This window comes from Giraffa tippelskirchi, chromosome 2 (genome assembly GCF_054371585.1).
Source record: "Giraffa tippelskirchi isolate mGirTip1 chromosome 2, T2T-mGirTip1v1.2.pri, whole genome shotgun sequence".
Classification (NCBI taxonomy): Eukaryota; Metazoa; Chordata; class Mammalia; order Artiodactyla; family Giraffidae; genus Giraffa; species Giraffa tippelskirchi.
This window is the reverse complement of record NC_137276.1, coordinates 189230332-189250249: the sequence shown is the minus strand read 5'-3', so window position 1 is coordinate 189250249 and position 19918 is coordinate 189230332. Positions and strand designations below refer to the sequence as shown.

The 19918-nt window shown below is 41.3% G+C and overlaps 1 protein-coding gene across 2 annotated transcripts in view; it reads left to right on the top strand.

Moving 5' to 3' along the window:
* COL8A1 (collagen type VIII alpha 1 chain) overlaps nucleotides 1-18922 on the top strand; it is a 160354-nt gene extending 141432 nt beyond the window's left edge. Inside the window, exons 3-4 of one of the 2 annotated variants that reach the window (XM_081572469.1) lie at nucleotides 13078-13408; nucleotides 16133-18922. In XM_081572469.1, the coding sequence (XP_081428595.1) occupies nucleotides 13081-13408; nucleotides 16133-18042 (2238 nt within the window). In that variant the 5' untranslated portion in view covers nucleotides 13078-13080 and the 3' untranslated portion in view covers nucleotides 18043-18922. Of the gene's footprint in view, nucleotides 1-13077; nucleotides 13409-16129 lie in introns of both variants that reach the window. The other variant, XM_081572467.1, reaches the window with a different exon arrangement.
* The last annotated feature ends 996 nt before the right edge of the window (nucleotides 18923-19918 follow it).

Here is a 19918-nt window from a genome sequence, read left to right as displayed (position 1 = left end):
AAAACAAAACAAAACAAAACAAAACACCCGAAAGTCTCTTCCACACTCTCAACCTCCTCCACTTTGGCATTTCCAAGAACTGGCATTTGTTACATAATTCCTTGTCCTTTCCTTTCTCCACTTCCATTTTCCCTGAAAAATGTTTGGTGGATTAACTGTGAAAACCTTATGATTTTCCTCCCAAACAGCACATCCATCTCTTTCTCCCTCAAAATAAATTCCAGCCCCGAAAGAAGTAGAACTTCCAATACCAAGATAGCTGTGGTTTAGTTGCCTCAGCACTTTGCCTGTGTTCAAAGAACAGGATGCTACCACACAGGCTAATTATCTAGATGAAGCCATGGTTGAAAAGTGGTGGATTTAGAGACTGCCCTCTCTGTGGCTGACACAGCTTGGTGTTTTAGGCTTAGCCCCAGCTTGAGAGCAAAATTTTTTTCGTATTTAAATTCATTTTTGGGAACAGTCCTGTGGAATGATATCTGCTACTCTTAAACCATGTAGTAGAGAAAGAACAAATTCACATTTTTACTGCCCGAGAAATTGTCAAGATTTTTTTTTTTTAAGTTCTTGTATAATTCAGAAATTTCCAGGGGTACATGTTGCAACTTTAATAGGACTGCTGTTCTGACTGGAGATTAGCCATGTGAGTGTGTGTGGGCATGAGGGGGGAGCAATTTTAAAGGAAATTTATTAATTATTTTTATTTCCAAGTGCTGTTGATTTGATTTAAGGTTTTGCTCATGTGTGATAGAAACTCTAGAGCTTAACTTTTAACATCAAGTCATTCAAGGTTATGTGACTCCAAGTAATTTTAGCTAAGTAAGACTTCAACAACTGAATCCCCTAAATCACTAGTTCAAAAGTGGAGAAAAAAAAAAAGTTAATTGGCTGCCTCACATCCTCTATCTCTTGCCTTTCAATCCACGAAGACACCTATGTACCTATATAGTAATTTCATTAATAAATATTCTAGTATTATGAAAGATAGAAAAGGCTAGGATTTGTTGCTCAGTTGATGGAATTTTTGTTTGTTTCACAGTTTCCTATAAAAATACCAAAATGAACAGTCTACTTCCATAATGGCTGGCTAATAAAAAGAAAATGCTAGCATGGGAAGCTGGCTTGCTTGCTTCATCTTCTGGATATGCTGATAGAGTAAATACTAAGTGCCAACCAGAATGGGGCAGAGACAGGGGACCTTTCTGTACTTTCCAGTCCTTCCTTGTCACCATCCTAGGAAAGTACTGGGAGCAACATCCATGTGGCAAAGTGCTCCCTGACCCCTGCTTCCAGGGAGTGCTCATGCTGGCTGGGAGCTGACCCTGCTGTACTTTATATTTCAGCTTTCTCAGTTTTCAAAACTTTGACCAGAACTACCTCATTTGAGTGTCACCTAATCTCTCAACTTTTCTTGAGTAAGATGCTGAGCAATGGTGAAGCATCTAGAAGAATACACAGAACTACAGAAAAGTAGATAAGGCAAGAGCTTCTAATATGGCAGCCTTCCTCAGAAAAAGCTGGAGACTAAAGACAAGGCATCTCCTCCTCCCAATCACTCCCTCCCACATCTAGAGGCTACTCCAGGACCTACATCTAGAGGCTACCCTAGGACCCACACCTAAAGGCTACTCTGGGATCTACATCTAGAGTCTATCCTAGGATCCCAGCTTCTACAAGTTCAGGACCTGGATAAAGGTCATTCAGGAAACAAGTTATGTGCCTTTGTCTTTTTACCAAACTTGGTTTAAACTTTCTAGCCTCTGTAGCCTTAGATATTTTGGGAATGAGTATAATTTTCTTTCATTTTACTTTATTCAACTCATTCATGTTATTTATAAAGAACAACTTCTACCACAACTACCAAATTTTAACTATGCATATGACAAGGGCGTTGCTGAATTTTGTTTGGTTAAAATTCACTTGTAATCCCATTGGTCTATACAAGAGTTCAGGATGAAATGAAAGTGTCTGCAGTGAACAAATGTTCCATGAAATTTATATATTTTTTCCTTCTAGTTTTACTGAGATATAACTGACACACAGTACTGTATAAGTTTAAGGTGTACAGCACAATGATTTGATTTACATACATCATGAAATGATTTCTGCAGAGGCTGAGTGAACATTCATCATCTCATAAAGATACAAAAGAAAAAAAAAAACAAAAATTTTCCTTGTGATCAGAACTCATAGGATTTACTCCCCTAATGACTTTCACACATAACATACAGCAGTGTTAGTTGCATTTATCATGTGCACTTATTTATCTCATAACCAGAACTTTGTACTTCCATGTACGTGATATTTATATTTTACAAAATACATTATTATAGTTATTTGCTCAAGATAAATATTTCCGCAATGTCCAATTCAATGGATTACGTCAGAAAAGACTTCCTCGCACATGTCTCTCCCTTCCAACGGCCTGAAAACACATTATTTTACATTGTGTCATTTACATAAACCATAGTAGTGCAGAGAAGGCAGAAAGATGCTTGTGTGAACGGTAGAGTTCTTTCCAGCCCTTCTTGGGTCACATCAGGAAGGAATTTGCCTTGCTACACATTCCCAGGCTCTTGGAATGGGGAAGCCTTTATTCCTGGGAAGCTCTCATCTTTGTCTACTTTACTATAGACCTGCCTCTAAATTTTGGATCTTCCATTTTTCTACGTCATACTTATTCACTGACTACTTCTCCTTCCTGAGATCATACTTTGTATTCACTTGTCATTCCGATGACAGGAGGCATACATCAATCCTTGCTGAATGACTCTGGGGACATTTTGAGACTATATTGTGAAAAGGTTTTTTCATTTATAGCCACTTTAAAGATTTCTCATTAAAATTCCATTTTTAGTAAATCTTTGAGTATGGTGTTAAAAAGTTATAAATCACTGTTTTGTCTGTAAATGTTATTTCTTATTTAGGTTCTTTCTTTGGTTTCTTGTCTGGTATAGCTTATTTCATCAGAGAGATACTTGCAGGGGGCTGTTCAAACTCTTCTTGCTCCATCTCCACCTGTAAGATGAGGAGAGTAAAATACTGAAAAGTAACAGGATATGTGAGATGACATGCAAAAGGCTTAAGCATGCACCTTCATGAAAGCATTTGTCCATGAAATGTGGATTTGTTATTCAAGTTCACAGCTACCCTAGCGTTTTAGGGCTAAAGGGGACCTTGAGATCATCTAGCCAGTGTCCCTGTTCTGCAAATGAGGAAACGGATGCCCACACAGGGTAGTGATTGCTTAGGTCAGAACCAGCATTTAGGTACTATAAACGATGATGTCTTCATAATATGGGAAGAAAAGCTAAACAAAACAAGACAGGATTCTGCTTTAGCTCTTCCCTTTTAGGGGTTCTCTCAAGTGTTTTAGAAACTCTTTGGCAGCTGACATGATCCCAGTTAGAGAAACAAAAGGAGTTAATTGCAGACTTCAAGTATGTGAGCTATTATTTTAAGAAAAATTTTCTCCAGATGTTTCCCACCTCCTTTGAGAACACAAAAGAGGAAATGAGTTTAAAGTTCAGCAAGTAAGATTCAGATTAGATGTTAGGAAATGCAGGTCTGTGAAGCCTGCAGTTGGTTACTTGGGAAGGTTGTGAAATCTCTTCTGGAGGACTTGTGGAATGTAGTGGTTGGCCATTGTTTCAGAGGGGTTTTGTGGGTGGCCTGTTTCTAGGGCAGAGGACACAACCTAATTGACATCTCAAGTTCTATAAGTCCCGAGAGGTCATGCTCTGCCTATGGCTATTGGTGGGGTTGTTGGCTCCTCTTAACTATAGTAGATTCAGGATTCATCAGTGAGGCACATATTCAAGCTCAATTTTATATACGAATCAGTCCTAAGAGGTATAATTGGGCAGATTGACTAAAACTAATGAATGCTTATTGGATTTTCTGCCCACTGCCTTTACTGGATTGATCGACTAATATGTGATGGTTTAGTTTCTTTGGGTTCCATCTCAGCATATTCACCTTCCCATCATTAAAATCTCCCAAGCCTGTGTCCCTAGTCCAGAAAGCAAAAAGTAAGAGATCTAGTCCAGGATCTTATACTATATAACAGGGAAACTCTTTATTTCAATGAAAAAGGCAGCCTTGGAATTTGGAGAACAAGATGGAGAAGAGTGAAAATATAGTTAGATCTGTACCTGGTTATTTAATATATTGATGAGTCTCTTAACAAAAATCAAATAAGAAATATTTATAAAAATTTTGTTGAAATATAGTTGATTTACAATGTTGTGTTAGTTTCAGGTGTGTAACAAAGTGATTCAGTTTATTTATATTTATATATATATTATATATTCTTTTTCAGATTCCTTTCCTTTATAGGTTGTTATAAGATACTTAGTATAGCTCCCTGTACTATACAGCAGTTCCTTGTTGGTTATCTACTTTATATATAGTTGTGTATATATTTTAATTCCAAACTCCTAATTTTTCCCCTCCCCTTCTTCCCCTTTGGTAAACATAAAATTTTTTTCTGTCTGAGTCTATTTATGTTTTGTAAATAAGCTTATTTGTATCACTTTTTAGTTTTCACACATAAGTGATATCATATGATATTTGTCTTTTCAAGTAAGAATTTAAACTTTCTAACTTGGAATGTAACAGTCTTGAATTTCAGTAAAATAATCAGCTATTAATATATAAATACAGGATGGGGAGATAGCATATGAAAGAGATTAGCATTAAAAAAAGCCTAGTAAATGGATGAAAGATTAGTGATATGTATCTGAAGTATGTTCACGGTGCTGGCATAAAGTAAGTGCTTAAAAACATAGCTAATATTATAACTTGGATGTTTATTGTCTTTCTTCCCCCAGCCATTCTCCAGTTCTGGTTTTCTCAAATATAGTCACTGATTTTGCCCAGTGCTAATACGAAGCAGCTCTGAACTGTTCGTCTACCTACCCTCAAAAATCCATTCTCCCCAAAGAATTAGGTTTTCTGAAGGTATCATCAGAAGAATATGAGTTTCAAAAAGAGACTCACAGACTTTGAGAATGAACTTATGGTTGCTGGGGGAAAGGATGAAGAAAGGGATAGTTAGGGAGTTTGGGATGAGCGTGTACATACTGCTATATTTAAAATGGATAACCAACAAAGGACCTATTGTATAGCACATGGATCTCTGCTCAATATTATGTGGCAGCCTGGATGGGAGGTGAATTCAGGGGGAGAATGTATATGTATGGCCAAGTCCCTTCACTATTCACCTAAAACTATCAAAACATTGTTTGTCAATACAACAATGTTAATATATAATACAATGTAACACGTAATGCAATGTAATACATAATAAGTTGTTAATACAGCTATCATTTCAGTTCATTTCAGTTACTCAGTTGTGTCCGACTCTTTGCAACCCCATGGACTGCAGCACGCCAGGCTTCCCTGTCCATCACCAACTCCCAGAGTTTACTCAAACTCATGTCTATCGAGTCAGTGATGCCATCCAACCATCTCATCCTGTGTGGTCCCCTTCTCCTCCTGCCTTCAATCTTTCCCAGCATCAGGGTCTTTTCCAATCAGTCAGTTCTTCGCATCAGGTGGCCAAAGTATTGAAGTTTCAGCTTCAGCATCAGTCCTTCCAACGAATATTCAGAACTGATTTCCTTTAGGATTGATTGGTTTGAGAACCCCATGAACAGTATGAAAAGGCAAAATACAGCTATACCCCAATACAAAATTAAAAGCTTTTTTTTTAAAAGACAGAAGAAGAGTTTCTTCATCTCTGAGGACATGAAAGACGGATTTTATAATAGGTGTCCTATTATAAACAAGAAGAGCTCAACTGAAATGATGTTTTCCTTTCTTGACTCTTCCTCCCCTGGAGATCTTCTTTCCTCTCTTTGTCATGCAGCAATCACAATCTCCTCCAGATTTACCAACAAGGCCAACTCTCCATACCCTCCGTTAGTATTGTTTCTATCTTTCTTTAAAACCCAAGTGCCAGCCATTCCAAGTGCAGAAGGCTCAATTTCTACAGTAAAGTGGGTTTCAGAGCTCATCATCTCAACATCCGTACCACCCTCTCTTTTGTTTTCCTCCATATCATCCAACACACCATACACTTGTGTTTTTGTTTAATTTGTGTCCCCCTCAAAGCATAATCCTCAAAATGTTAAAAACACAATTTTCATTTGATGTGAACATGTCAAACATTTAAATAATGACAAAGTCAATTTGAAACTCTGCAGTTTTCATTGTAATGAGCTTATCTGCTCATTATGCTGAGATAATGTTAAATTTGACAAAATTAGCATTAGAATACCGGTTAATATTAGAATATTAACCAAAACTGGTTAATATTCTAAAAGGCAATAAAACCATAACCTGAGTGGGTTTAATCAACATATAGAGTTGTTAATGTCCTGTAATACTAATAAATTGTGCAACAAGTTACATATCCCTAGTTTGATGACCCTAACTGAGGTGGGTTTATTGGCATGGCAATAAAAGATCATGTGACCATCTATCTTTTGCCTTAGCCAATTTGGGGATACATTTCTTTCAGCCTTCTCCACCCCTCACTAAAAGTAAGCTACCTGTGCACTGCCAGTTATGAATCAAAAACGGTCGGTCTCCCCTACAAGCTGCTCAGATAATAAAAATAGCTGGAAAAAAAAAAAAAAAGCTGCACAAGAAGGTAGTCAGCTGCCTTAGGAATATTTCCATCACAATTAATATTCAAGTAGGAAATATGCAAGCTTTCTGTCAACAACTGTTGTAGGAAGGATTCCAAACTGGGAGTGAGGCTGAATTCAATATTTTCTAAAGCCCCTATCAACACTGCAAGTTTTGATTGTAAGGGTTCATCGATAAACATTGAGGAAGTCAAAGAATATCACACATTTTCCTTGTTCTCAGGAAACACAATCATATTGAAGTCTAGTGGGAAAAAATAGGAAAAAGCATAACATTGATAGGACTGCATTTAACTTTTTGTTAAACTTTCAATAGTGCTAGCAGAATAATGATGTCTGAGGAGGTAGGTAGGGAAGACTTTACAGAAGAGGTAGGCATTGAGCCGACTTGAGGAATTATACATGTTATGGGCTGAGTTGTGTCCCCCTGAAAGGAGGAGAACGTACTGAAGTCTTAATTCCCCATACTTCAGAACATGACTGCATTTGGAGATAGGGTCTTTAAGAGGAAATTAAGTTAAAATAAGGCCAAACGGGTGGGCCCTAATCTCATGACTAGTGTCCTTATACAAAGAGGAGATTAGGACACAGACAAATAGAGGAAAGACCAGGTGAAGACACAGGGAGTAGACAGTCATCCACAAGCCAAGGAGAAACTCACCCTACCAATACCTTTATCTTGGACAGCTAGCCTCCAGAATTGTGAGGAACTACATTTCTGTTGTCTGAGTCACTCAGTCTGGGGTCCTTTGTTATTATAGCTCCAGCAAACCAATACAGTTGGGCTGAAATCTGGAGAGGGGTTTAAAAAGAATAAGGTTCTGGGACTTTCCCAGTGGTCCAGTGGCTAGGACTTTGTGCTCCCAGTGCAGGGAGCTCGGGTTCAATCCCTGCTCAGGGAAATAGATCCCACATGCTGCAACTAAAACAGTTCGTGAGCTGCAACTAAAGACTCCACATGCCTCAATGAAGAACAGAGATCCCAAGTGCTGCAACTAAGCCCTGGCATAGCAAAAAAAAAAAAAAAAACAAAGAATAAGAATCCTCTAGAGAGAACAGTCCGAGAAGGCAATGGCACCTCACTCCAGTACTCTTGCCTGGAAAATCCCATGGACGGAGAAGCCTGGTAGGCTACAGTCCATGGGGTTGCTAAGAGTCGGACATGACTGAGTGACTTCACTTTCACTTTTCCCGTTCATGCACTGGAGAAGGAAATGGCAACCCACTCCAGTATTCTTGCCTGGAGAATCCCAGGGATGGCGGAGCCTGGTGGGCTGCCGTCTATGGGGTCGCACAGAGTCGGACATGACTGAAGCAACTTAGCAGCAGCAGCAGCAGCAGCAGAGAGAACAGGATACCCTAAATAAAGAGGTCAAAATGAGGACTGACATAGATGAAGAATAGAGTTTCGAAACAGGGATTTACATTAATGAATGTTGTATAAAACTACCTTGTAACTAATATAACTACCTCTTGTAACTAATAGGACTCTTTTTTTCCAGTATTGTGTTTAAAGAGAGATAAATAAAGCTTTCAATCCTCACACGTCTATTCAAAACTTACTTCCTCAGAGATGTCTTCCCCTATCACCCTTCCAAAACAGTATCTGCCTCCTCAAGCCATTCTCATGTCCTTTCCTCTTCTTTGTTTTCTTCACAGCACTTAAATCTGAGGTTGTTGTGTTGTTGTTTAGTTGCTCAGTCATGTCTGACTCTTTGTGACCCCATGGCCTGTAGCCCACCAGGTTCCTCTGTCCATGGTATTTTCCAGGCAAGAATACTGGAGTGGGTTGCCATTTCCTCTTCCAAGGGATCTTCCTGACCCAGGGATCGAACCCACATCTCCTGCAATGTAGGCTGATTCTTTACCACTGAGCCACCAGGGAAGCCCCAAAATCTTAGATTACAAAATTTATTTTTAACTTGTTAATTACATGTCTCCCCAGGGTAGACTGTAAGTTCATGAGATGAGGGATTTACCTCTCTAATTCACTTCTCTTTCTTCAATCTCCAAACAGTTTGTAATGATTAGTAGCTGTCTCCTAAATATCCGTTCTAGTGAATGAATTGCCCTGAGAAGTGTAATCAACCAGGAGAGAATTTTCTAAACAATCCTGCTGAATATTGGAGGAGTAGGGTGCTGCTTGACTTTCCTCTGTTTTAGGTGTGAATCTGAAGGCTTGAGAAACTACAAACCCTGTGTGACAGGGTGAGTAGAAGGCACAGAGGAGCACCATCCGGGAGCAGAATGAGAGAAGGCTTGTCTGCACCACAGACGACATGGACGTGCATACACACACATACAGATGTGCTGGGAAAGGGAAAGTTGTCCATGTGACAGGGAGAGTTGGATTTAGCACAAGGATTGATGAGATGGTTGGAGGGCATCACCGACTCGATGGACCTGAGTTTGAGCAAGCTCCGGGAGTTGGTAATGGATGGGGAAGCCTGGTATGCTGCAGTCCGTGGGGTCGCAAAGAGTCAGACACGACTGAGCGACTGAACTGAACTTGAAGGCTTAAATACTTAAACATTCTTTCGGACAGGAAGCCATAATCTCATGAGGATCAACGTACTAAGAAAATGCTGAAGAGCGTCTAAAATAATACAGATCACACTATTCTGTTATTTACATTGCAGGTTTCACATGAGGAAACTGAAACTCTCTGCAGCAGCCCAGCCCAAATATAGGGAAGCATTTAGGGCTGTTCAGAATGTTAGGACTGGCAACTCCCACATCAGAATGAATAACTGTCTTGGTTCAGCTGTTCTGTTTTCCCATTTTTAACAAGTACATTTTAATGGCCACTATTGTTTTCTTCATGTTAGGTTTATCATTATTGCAGTTAACCTCACATTTACTTTGGCTAGCATCTTTCTTTGAAAGTCTTTGACGTTTCAGTTGGTTTTGATTTGTCTCTTTGGTCACACTCCATTAATAATAACTTAAATGTGAATAGTGCTTTTCGCCCTACAAAGAATTCATATTATCATGTGTGCCCTTCAACAGTGCTGTGGGAGAGGCAGAGATCATAATTTCTGTTTTATAGGCAGGGAAACTGAGGCACAGTGAAGATAAGGGACTTGCAGAAAGTCACGAACATGGAGAATGGCAGAGCTACAGCTCAACTCCTGGTCTTTTGGCTTCTTCTACTACATATGACATGACACCCATCACTAAGTCTGCCTGGCTGGCAAAAATCCAGTGTCCACTCACAGTATGTATGTTCATGTTCATGTGCACACACATACCACATATCAGTTTCCAAATAGAAATCCAAGAAAACATCAAATACAACTCACAGGATTATTGTGTTCTACATCCTTTGGGGGGGGGGGTGGGGAAGAGGCAAGAAAACCCACTACCATCATTTCTCCCCAGCAGGAATTCTGAGGCTCCCTCTACCCACCAGGTGTTTGTACAGTGTTACACAAGTCTGATGTTCTTTTCAGTGATTTAGGGAGACCCTCCACAACACTTTGACCACCAAAAATATCCTCAGGGACAAGAGGGAAATGAGTAAGGATAAGTCAAGTGCTAAATTCTAACCAGGGCCCCTATGTAAATATTCGCGCTAAAATTAAACGAAGTTTATTTAAATAAAGATCCAGAGAAATGGCAGATGGCAGATCGAAAGGGGTGGTTTTCAGGAGAAACCGGCCAAGTCTGTGAGAGGAAATAATCATAGTCGAGCAGAATTCCAGTGGGCCTTTGATATTCAACTGGCCTTCTTCTAGGAATTCGCCCCTTTCCAATTCTCCAGTGTTTCATTAGGCTGTCCTGGTTTGAAGATTATTAAGTAAATCCAACACATCCACTGAATTGAAGGAAAGGTGAAGGACCAGACATGCTAACTTATTACAAAGGACAAGTTTAGGGCTTAACAATGAAACTCATTAACCGCCAAAGGTAGAATTAAGTCCCAGGTTACACACCACCAGATATTACCATGTTATGTCTAGTATGGATTACCATTGTCAACTCTCTAATGACTACCTGAGACACTGAATGTTAGAACCAGACGGGGCTTAGAGAAAAATTGAGTCTCATTTTTAACAAAAGAAGAGCTGAAGGGATCTGTTCAGATACACAAAAGTAAGATGAATTTATGGTCTTCTGCATGAAAAAAGGAAGGAATAGTGGTGTGTAGAATAAGTGTAGTTTGTCTTAAATGGGTGCATATTAAATGTGCATCTTCATAGATTATCTCTTGGAAAATACAAAGGAAAACGTTACTTCAAAGGGAAGGGATTTTAGATACTAAAGAACAAAAGTGAGAGGAAAATTTACTTTTTCCTGATATCCTTTGCTACTCATTAATAGGTTACACATCTGTCACTCCTACTGAAACAGTATAAGTTTCTTGATGGCAGGACCTATTGACCATATTATAGTTATCTTTGTAATACATGGACAGGTATCTCACTGTGTCTGGTAAGCACTCAATAAGCTATTGTTGAGTACTTACAGCAGATGTTCTTTTTTCATCTAAAATAAATTTGACCATTACTGAGTATAAATCAATATTAATTTTGTGACTCTTTCCAAATGGTTTATAACAATTAATCATTCTTATAAGGACATAAAATAACAGCTTTCTGTCTTCTCCCATTTATAGTACACTTGAAACAAACAGTTCTTAAAGACTATTCTGATTTATGAAATGGAGAAAGTTTTATAAATCTTTTTGCTGACAGGTATTTCTTCATTTTCCCCCCTGAAGGGGGAGAAATGATTAGTATATTTAAAAAAATTGTAATGCAGTGAATTTAATGGTAAAGATTCTTATTAAATATTTTCTTAGGTGCTTTTTATTAATCAGTTCTATAGCCTGTTCACACTCTCAGCATTACACTTGAATAAGATGTTGCATTGTCAAGGCACATTTTCTGAGAAGTGGAAAACTAAGATCCAGGATTAAGTAAGGCAGAAACAAAGAAAACAAACTCTCTGGAGAATGGAAATTAAAATTTGTAGACACAAGTTTACTCAAAGTTTTCCAGAAGACATTTACATTAAACATTGTGAGAAACTTGCCACTTCTCCTCCAGCCCCCCACCCCTCCTCTCCGTGTCTGTCTGTCTCTCTCTGCAGCATTACGAGGACAGTCTACTTTGTTAAGCCCTTTACTAAGACGTGAGAACAAAGCTTTGTGTGTGGTTTTAGATCTGGGAGTAATGGAGCTGACTTCGCTGTGCACCAAACTTGCCCTCTAGTGGGAATCCGTGAAAACTGCAGTTCCCTGGGCTGTTCCATCTTCAGCCTGGGGGATCTCCAAACAGATGTCTTCTTAAGCTGTTTTTAATAAACAGATAAGCCCCACTTATATTTATTCTATTAATTACTAATTTTCAAAGGATGCTATTAAAAGGCTTAAAAACAGTTTATCCTTATGAGTAGTTAAACATCTTTCATTTATGCAACAAATTTGCTTTGAAAACTCCTTTCTTTCATAATGGTACAAAGATAAACTTCAGTGATCTCCAGGTCCAATTAACTGAATTCTAAACAAATGACTTCACAGAACATAGTTAGAAGAAAGAAATGGTATCCTTGTGTGTATGTAATTATAATGGCTATTTTTTTTTAAATGACACTTGGGGGCTGTCACATGAAGTACCTTCTTTCCAATTCAGGAGATGTCTTTGGTTTTTATTGTTCTTGTTTGCTTTCTAACCTTTACACATGCTTATAACCCCACCAAGTTCAACCAAGGCTGAGATTTCTTCAAGCGTTTTGCTCTGCCATCCTCAATGCACAGTTTTCACTCTATAGCCCAAGACATGTCCACTCCCCTTTACAGACTTTTTGGAAGCTGTGCCCATTACAACTACACCCAACAGGCCAGAACTTTGTCACGTGGCCATATCTAAATGGAACATCTTTGGTCTAGGCTTGCTTCACTCCAGCTTAGAGTCAGAGGTGCCAATAATATGGTAGAAGGCTGAGGTCATGTTCCAAGACAACTAGCAGGCTGCCCACAGCCTGTTTTTGTTTAGTCACTAAGTTGTGTCTGACTCTTTTGCAACCCCATGGACTAGCTCGCCAGGCTTCTCTGTCCATGGAATTTTCCAGGCAAGAATACTGGAAAGGGTTGTCATTCCCTTCTCCAGGGCATCTTCCCGGACCAGGGATTGAACCCACGTGTCCAACACTGGGAGGCAGATTCTTTGCCACTGAGCCACTAGGGAAGTCCTCGCCCATAGACTACAATCTCACCAATTGCCTTCATTTGGTAGATCCTACTCTTTCCTGGGTTTTGTCTGTTTTCTATTGAAAGGTGACATTTTCCTTTTCATTTGTTTTCCACTTATGAGGTTCTGCTGATAAAGACTACGTATGCTTCCTTTTCTTTCTCAAGTAAACTCTGGTCACCTGGCTGGCTGGTTTTCACCATCTTGGTGCGTGTTTTCCTCCACAGGTGATGGCTGGGCCACCTTCCCCTCTGCAGCTGCTGGGAGTCCTGCTCACCCTTTCCGTGGGCTCCATCCGGCTCATCCAAGCTGGTGCCTATTATGGAATCAAGCCGCTGCCACCTCAAATTCCCGCTCAGATCCCACCGCAAATTCCGCAATACCAGCCCCTGGGCCAGCAAGTACCTCATATGCCTTTGGGCAAAGATGGCCTGAACGTGGGCAAGGAGCTGCCCCACATGCAGTATGGCAAAGAGTATCCACACCTACCCCAATATAGGAAGGAAGTTCAGCCGGCACCGAGAATGGGCAAGGAAGCAGCACCCAAGAAAGGCAAAGGTAACACGCTTCGGTACTGCTATAGCAGCCTCCCCAAACCCCAAATAATGAGGTGAGGGTGGCAAGAACTAAATTTTGGGCGTTTTTGTTTTAGCCTGTATGTCTGACTTTCATTAAATGCCTACTGTGTTCTAAACTCTATCCTTGAAAAACTTCAACTCTTAAAGAAAGACAAAAGTTACCATTTTATGTTGTGCTTTATTTCAATAGCATCAAATGGCACAAGATGGATTTAATAACAAATAGTTCATTCCCTTATTCATTATTTCTTTATTCAAACACACCGTAACTAATGAGCATCTCTTCCCGTGTCAGGCTCTCAGCTAAATGCTGAGGGATAAAGTGCTGGAAAAAAAAATGTGATGTCAGTCTTCAGAACTAGGAGAGAAATATGGTAAGAACTTGCAGTGTTAAAAAAGAAAATCATATGTAACTAGATGCCAGATAAATGTGCTTTTAAGACAGCTCTAACGAAGGTGCTACACATGTCAATCAATAAATCAACAAAAGGAGCCTGAAGAGCACAGACAGCATCTAGAGATGATACCTGAAAATCTCTCCATTACTTTCTAGGCATATTCATTAGTTATTCAACACCTGCTAAATACCTGTCACTGTGAGAGACATTTTCTTTTTCTTTTTTGGCCGCACCACACAGCTTATGGGATCTTAGTCCCCCGACTAGGGATTGAACCCCAGGCCCTTGGCAGTGAAAGTGCCAAGTTTTAACCACTGGACCACAAGGGAATTCCCAAGAGACATTTTCTTATACATTCAGTTGGTTTATAAGAAACCTAGGAAACCTCACACTGGCAGGAAAGGAATTGCAATCTGAGTAGCAATCCCCTTTGAGGAATGGGCGCCGTTCCCAATGGTCCCCACAAGGGCAAGAGCTCTACTTCCGGAGAACTGTGGGGTTTGGAGTCAGTAGGCCTGGGTGCCCAGAGGCCAGAAATGAGAGAAACCTAGTCATTCAACCTCTCTGAAACCACTTTTCTTCATTTGTAATGTAGGATTATTGAGAGAGTTGATGACATAAGGTAAGTAGTAAATAAATGCTAAAGCAGCCTAAGAACTCTGAGTTGCTACAGCTGATCATTCGACAAAGCCTAAGTAAGAACAGAGTGTACTCCAGGCACGGGCTGGACACTGGGGATTCCTGATGAATATGACATGACCTTGCCCTAGATGCTCCCTTGATATAGGAGTTACACAACCACTGCTTAGAAATGATACACCTTAATCACATATAGTAATGTCTATTAGCACAAAAGAAGTATTTCCTTCTTTTTAGGAGCTGTATTTTCTTCTCTTTAGGAGCTGATATTCCACTTGGGGGATTACTCAGTCATTTGTTTTCCTTCCTTTCTCGAATGGCCTGCCTGGATTTTGAAACTTCCTGTACTTATTCAGATGGGTACCAGATTGCAACTGAGGAATTTAGAAAAGATATGAGTTCTGTGGTTCTATTTTGTTCCCTGACAGTAGGTCAGTGAAAAATACAATGGCAGGATTAAGATGCAACTAATGGTTAAAAATAAGACTTTGGGACTATGAATTTTCTTTCTTGATGTTATTCCTTACTCCCAGTAGCATGGAAGATCCAGAGTTTTGTTTCTCTGCAAGGTACAGCTTAGTCAGTATAACAGCATGTGCTTTGTATTTTGGTAACAATTCGAGAAAGCATAATGCCTTTCACATCTATTATCCAATCTTGTAGTACAGGTGTATTACACTTGCCATACAGATAAACAAGCAAAGACGCTGATGGCTTAAGTGACCCAGTCAAGATCTCATTTCAAGGCCAGAAAGAGAAGCTGTGCTTCTTGCTCCTAAACCCAGCTCAATTCCTTATCTATATACTGCTTATCATCCTAAAATACCTAATTCAATTCTCCTGTTTTGAAACCAAATTTGCAAGTGAGAAATAGCTTATTAAATTAAAGAAATATCTGAGGCTTAGGAAATCCTATAGCATATTAAAGAAATTAAATAAATCAATTTGACTCCAGAGGACAGATGTTTAAGATGTCATTAAACCACATACAAAATAAAATGCTTCTATTCCTCCCTGAGTCCACATCATAATGACCATCATCCTACATCATACTATACTTCAGCACAAGAGAAAACATTATTTTACCATCTATTATTATATTTAAAACTCAAGGACATAGAAAAATACAAGTAAGGGTAAACCAGAAAAAATAAAAATGGCTCCAACATTGTTTAAAGTACACACACATATACATATTTATATGTATACATAGAACACATGAGATGGAAATGCACATAAATATCAAGCAGTTATCTTTGAGTAGTGGAGCTTATACACAACTTTGATTTCTCTTTATCCTTCTTTGAACTCTTTATAGTGAACACACCATAATATTTCCAAGTTTGTACTGGGAAAAATATTTCTTCATTACTTGTTAGCTTTTTTACTTAACCTAACACTGATAAAAGCAGCCGCAGATATCAGTTCTCAAAACAGCATCTCAAACATGACAAAGAAATTAACAGCTTAATTGTCCGTTAAATACAGATCATACAGTCCCGGAATACGAACACATTACTCCTCATCTTTTCTCTCAATAATTAATGGGCCAATGTGTCAGAACTAAATAATGATTGAAATGAAGGATGATTAATGTTAATCTCTCTCTCTCTCCCCCCTCCTTCCTTGTGCCCTCCTCCCTCTTTCTCTCTCCCTTCTCCCAGCAGAAATACCATTAGCCAGTCTGCGAGGGGAGCAAGGTCCCCGTGGAGAGCCTGGCCCAAGAGGACCACCTGGGCCCCCTGGTTTACCAGGTCAGGGGATACCTGGAGTCAAAGGAAAACCGGGGCCACAGGGGTATCCAGGAATTGGAAAGCCAGGTATGCCCGGAATGCCAGGAAAGCCAGGAGCCATGGGAATGCCTGGGGCCAAAGGTGAAATCGGACCCAAAGGGGAGATCGGACCCATGGGGATCCCTGGACCACAAGGGCCTCCAGGGCCTCATGGACTTCCTGGCATTGGGAAGCCAGGTGGGCCAGGGTTACCAGGGCAACCAGGTGCCAAAGGTGAGAGAGGACCCAAAGGACCACCAGGCCCTCCAGGCCTTCAGGGTCCTAAAGGAGAGAAGGGCTTCGGGATGCCAGGTCTGCCAGGCCTGAAGGGTCCTCCAGGGATGCATGGCCCTCCAGGCCCTGTAGGACTTCCAGGAGTGGGTAAACCAGGAGTGACAGGCTTTCCTGGGCCTCAGGGCCCCCTGGGAAAGCCAGGCCCTCCAGGTGAACCTGGGCCACAAGGCCCTATCGGGGTCCCAGGGGTTCAAGGACCTCCCGGGATACCTGGAATTGGCAAACCGGGCCAGGACGGGATCCCCGGGCAGCCAGGATTTCCAGGTGGTAAAGGGGAGCAAGGCCTGCCAGGGCTGCCAGGACCCCCGGGCCTTCCAGGGGTCGGGAAACCAGGCTTCCCTGGACCCAAAGGTGACAGGGGCGTCGGGGGTCTTCCTGGGCCTCTGGGACCAAGAGGGGAGAAAGGACCAGTAGGCGCTCCTGGATTGGGGGGTCCCCCAGGAGAGCCAGGCCTGCCTGGAATCCCAGGTCCTATGGGCCCTCCAGGTGCTATCGGTTTTCCTGGACCCAAAGGAGAAGGTGGGGTTGTGGGGCCACAAGGGCCACCAGGACCGAAGGGTGAGCCGGGACTTCAAGGCTTCCCAGGAAAGCCAGGTTTCCTTGGTGAAGTAGGGCCCCCTGGCATGAGGGGCTTGCCAGGTCCCATAGGGCCCAAGGGGGAGGCTGGGCTTAAAGGCTTGCCAGGGCTACCGGGTGCTCCAGGGCTGCTTGGGCCAAAGGGAGAGCCAGGAATCCCAGGGGATCAGGGTTTACAGGGCCCCCCAGGCATCCCAGGGATTGCAGGCCCGAGTGGCCCCATTGGACCACCTGGAATTCCTGGCCCCAAAGGAGAACCCGGTCTCCCAGGGCCCCCGGGGTTCCCTGGAGTAGGGAAGCCTGGGGTAGCAGGACTTCATGGCCCCCCGGGGAAGCCTGGTGCCCTGGGTCCCCAAGGCCAGCCTGGCCTTCCAGGGCCCCCAGGTCCTCCGGGGCCCCCTGGCCTCCCAGCTGTGATGCCCCCGACACCACCACCGCATGGAGAGTACCTGCCAGATATGGGGCTGGGAATCGACGGAGCGAAACCCCCGCATGCCTACGGGGCTAAGAAAGGCAAGAATGGAGCAGGGCCGGCATACGAGATGCCCGCATTCACTGCTGAGCTGACAGCGCCTTTCCCGCCCGTGGGGGCCCCGGTGAAGTTCGACAAATTGCTCTATAATGGCAGACAGAACTACAATCCGCAGACGGGCATCTTCACCTGCGAGGTCCCTGGGGTCTACTACTTTGTATACCACGTTCACTGCAAAGGGGGCAACGTGTGGGTTGCCCTGTTCAAGAACAACGAGCCCGTGATGTACACGTACGACGAGTACAAGAAGGGCTTCCTGGACCAGGCATCCGGCAGCGCGGTGCTGCTGCTCCGGCCTGGAGACCGAGTGTTCCTGCAGATGCCCTCTGAACAGGCCGCGGGACTGTACGCCGGGCAGTACGTCCATTCCTCTTTTTCAGGATATTTATTGTATCCCATGTAAAAAAAGAAAAAAATAAAGAGAGAGATTTAATAGAAGAAAAGAAAATGATGCACCCCAAAAAATCCAAATGAGAAACATAATTGCTTCGAAACATTTATATAGTTGGAAAGTTATATTTAAGTGAAAATTTGAACCGTCATGTACAAATAAAAACTCAGATGCATGCTTAGTGCTCTGCACGGCAGCCTGTGATTGAAAATGATGGGATAGATTTATGTATCAAGTACTGACACTCGTGTTGTACCCACTGGAATTGTATTAGCTGCTTATGTTATGTGCTTCCATGATAACCTGCTTATTCAGATTGAAGTATTTCAGTATGAAAGAGCATCATAGATAATGAAAGTCACTCACTCATAATGTTTACTTTAAAATATTTATAAATATGGCTTAAAGAAATGTCAGTGATAACAATTACATACCGTATTTACTTGCATAATTTCCTCTGTATTTGTGCAGATATTTTGCCCTGGGATGTGGGGGTGTGTAGCAGTGCTCTTCCCCAGTGAGATGGGGACGAAGAACCAGGGTAGGGCTTTAGTCCACAGGATATTTCACCCCTGTTGGAGGCTGAGTCTTTTACAAGAGTTCTACTCAGAACTGTATGTCTAGTGTCCCTAGAAGAACAACTGTAGTGTATTTACTCGTGCCTTCTCTGTGCCGAGCACTGGATGAGACACTTTTGTGGGGCTTAAGACAGTGCCCCACAAGAAGCTAACAAATCAGCTGGGAGACATGAGCGGGAAGTAACTCATTTGTTCCTCAAGGATTCTTTTTGCTTGTATTTTTCTTTCCTGTGATTTTTTTTTTCTTTCTTCTTGTCTCCATGTAATTTACACTATGAATCAACTAATATAAACACCTGGAAGTCATAAGAAAAAAAAAATAACCCTCTCCCCTCCGAACTTTCCAGTCTTGTGGAATGTTCATTATCAACAGCAGTTCTTAACTGGGTTTACATGCATATAATAATCCCCTTCCTCTGCCTACACACACAAATAACTACAATGAAGTTTCATCCATGAAGGGGATATCAGTAGTTTTTAGTAGCTATTGAATTTCAATGAAATTTCCCTGTGTAGTATACATACAAATCAGTGTGTCATCTGAGGTTCCAGAGTGAATTTCCTAAATCTAAGCTATCCTTTACTTGGGGAAAGAAAGGGGAGTTTCAGAATTATATAGGAAAATAAATTTTTCTGAAAAAATAATTTCTGAAGTCTTAAATTAACAAATGGATATTACTTCCTGCTGTAGGTACTGAAAATGCAGGAAGCAACTTGTGAAAGAGCCATCTGGAATGTTAAAGGGCAATGACAGCCCATGCTTTCTATGTCACCCCACAAGTACAAGAGTCAATACAACTTTAAAGAGAAAAATAAATATTTTTCCAGGTTTTCACTTAGTTACATATTAATTGCTTCACACATTAAAATCTGGTCTCAAAACACAGACAAAGCATTTCAAGTTGGCTGTGAGTATGCTGCTGACACTATAAGCCACTGAGGGGAATAATGTGGGGCTATGGTGGTGAAGTCTCGTATCTTCTCCTCAAAATTAAGAGTCAGGAAACAAGGTGATAGGTACAGATGGGAAAATACACAAATAAATACGGTATAAACACACATGGAATTGTGTCTACGTGAAATCTGAATCATTTTAACCATCAAGAATGTTCTCCTCAGCCTAGTATCTGTCTTTTCCCTCTTTTCCTTATATGGCATACGAGCACCATTTGTTCTCAATTCATTAGAATGAGAAATGAGTTCATTACCACGTGGTTTCTTACTCATGGCTAAATATATGACAAACTTTTCCTATCAAAAACATATCCCACTCAACCTTCATTTTCAAAGCAGATAGCACGTATGTGGCC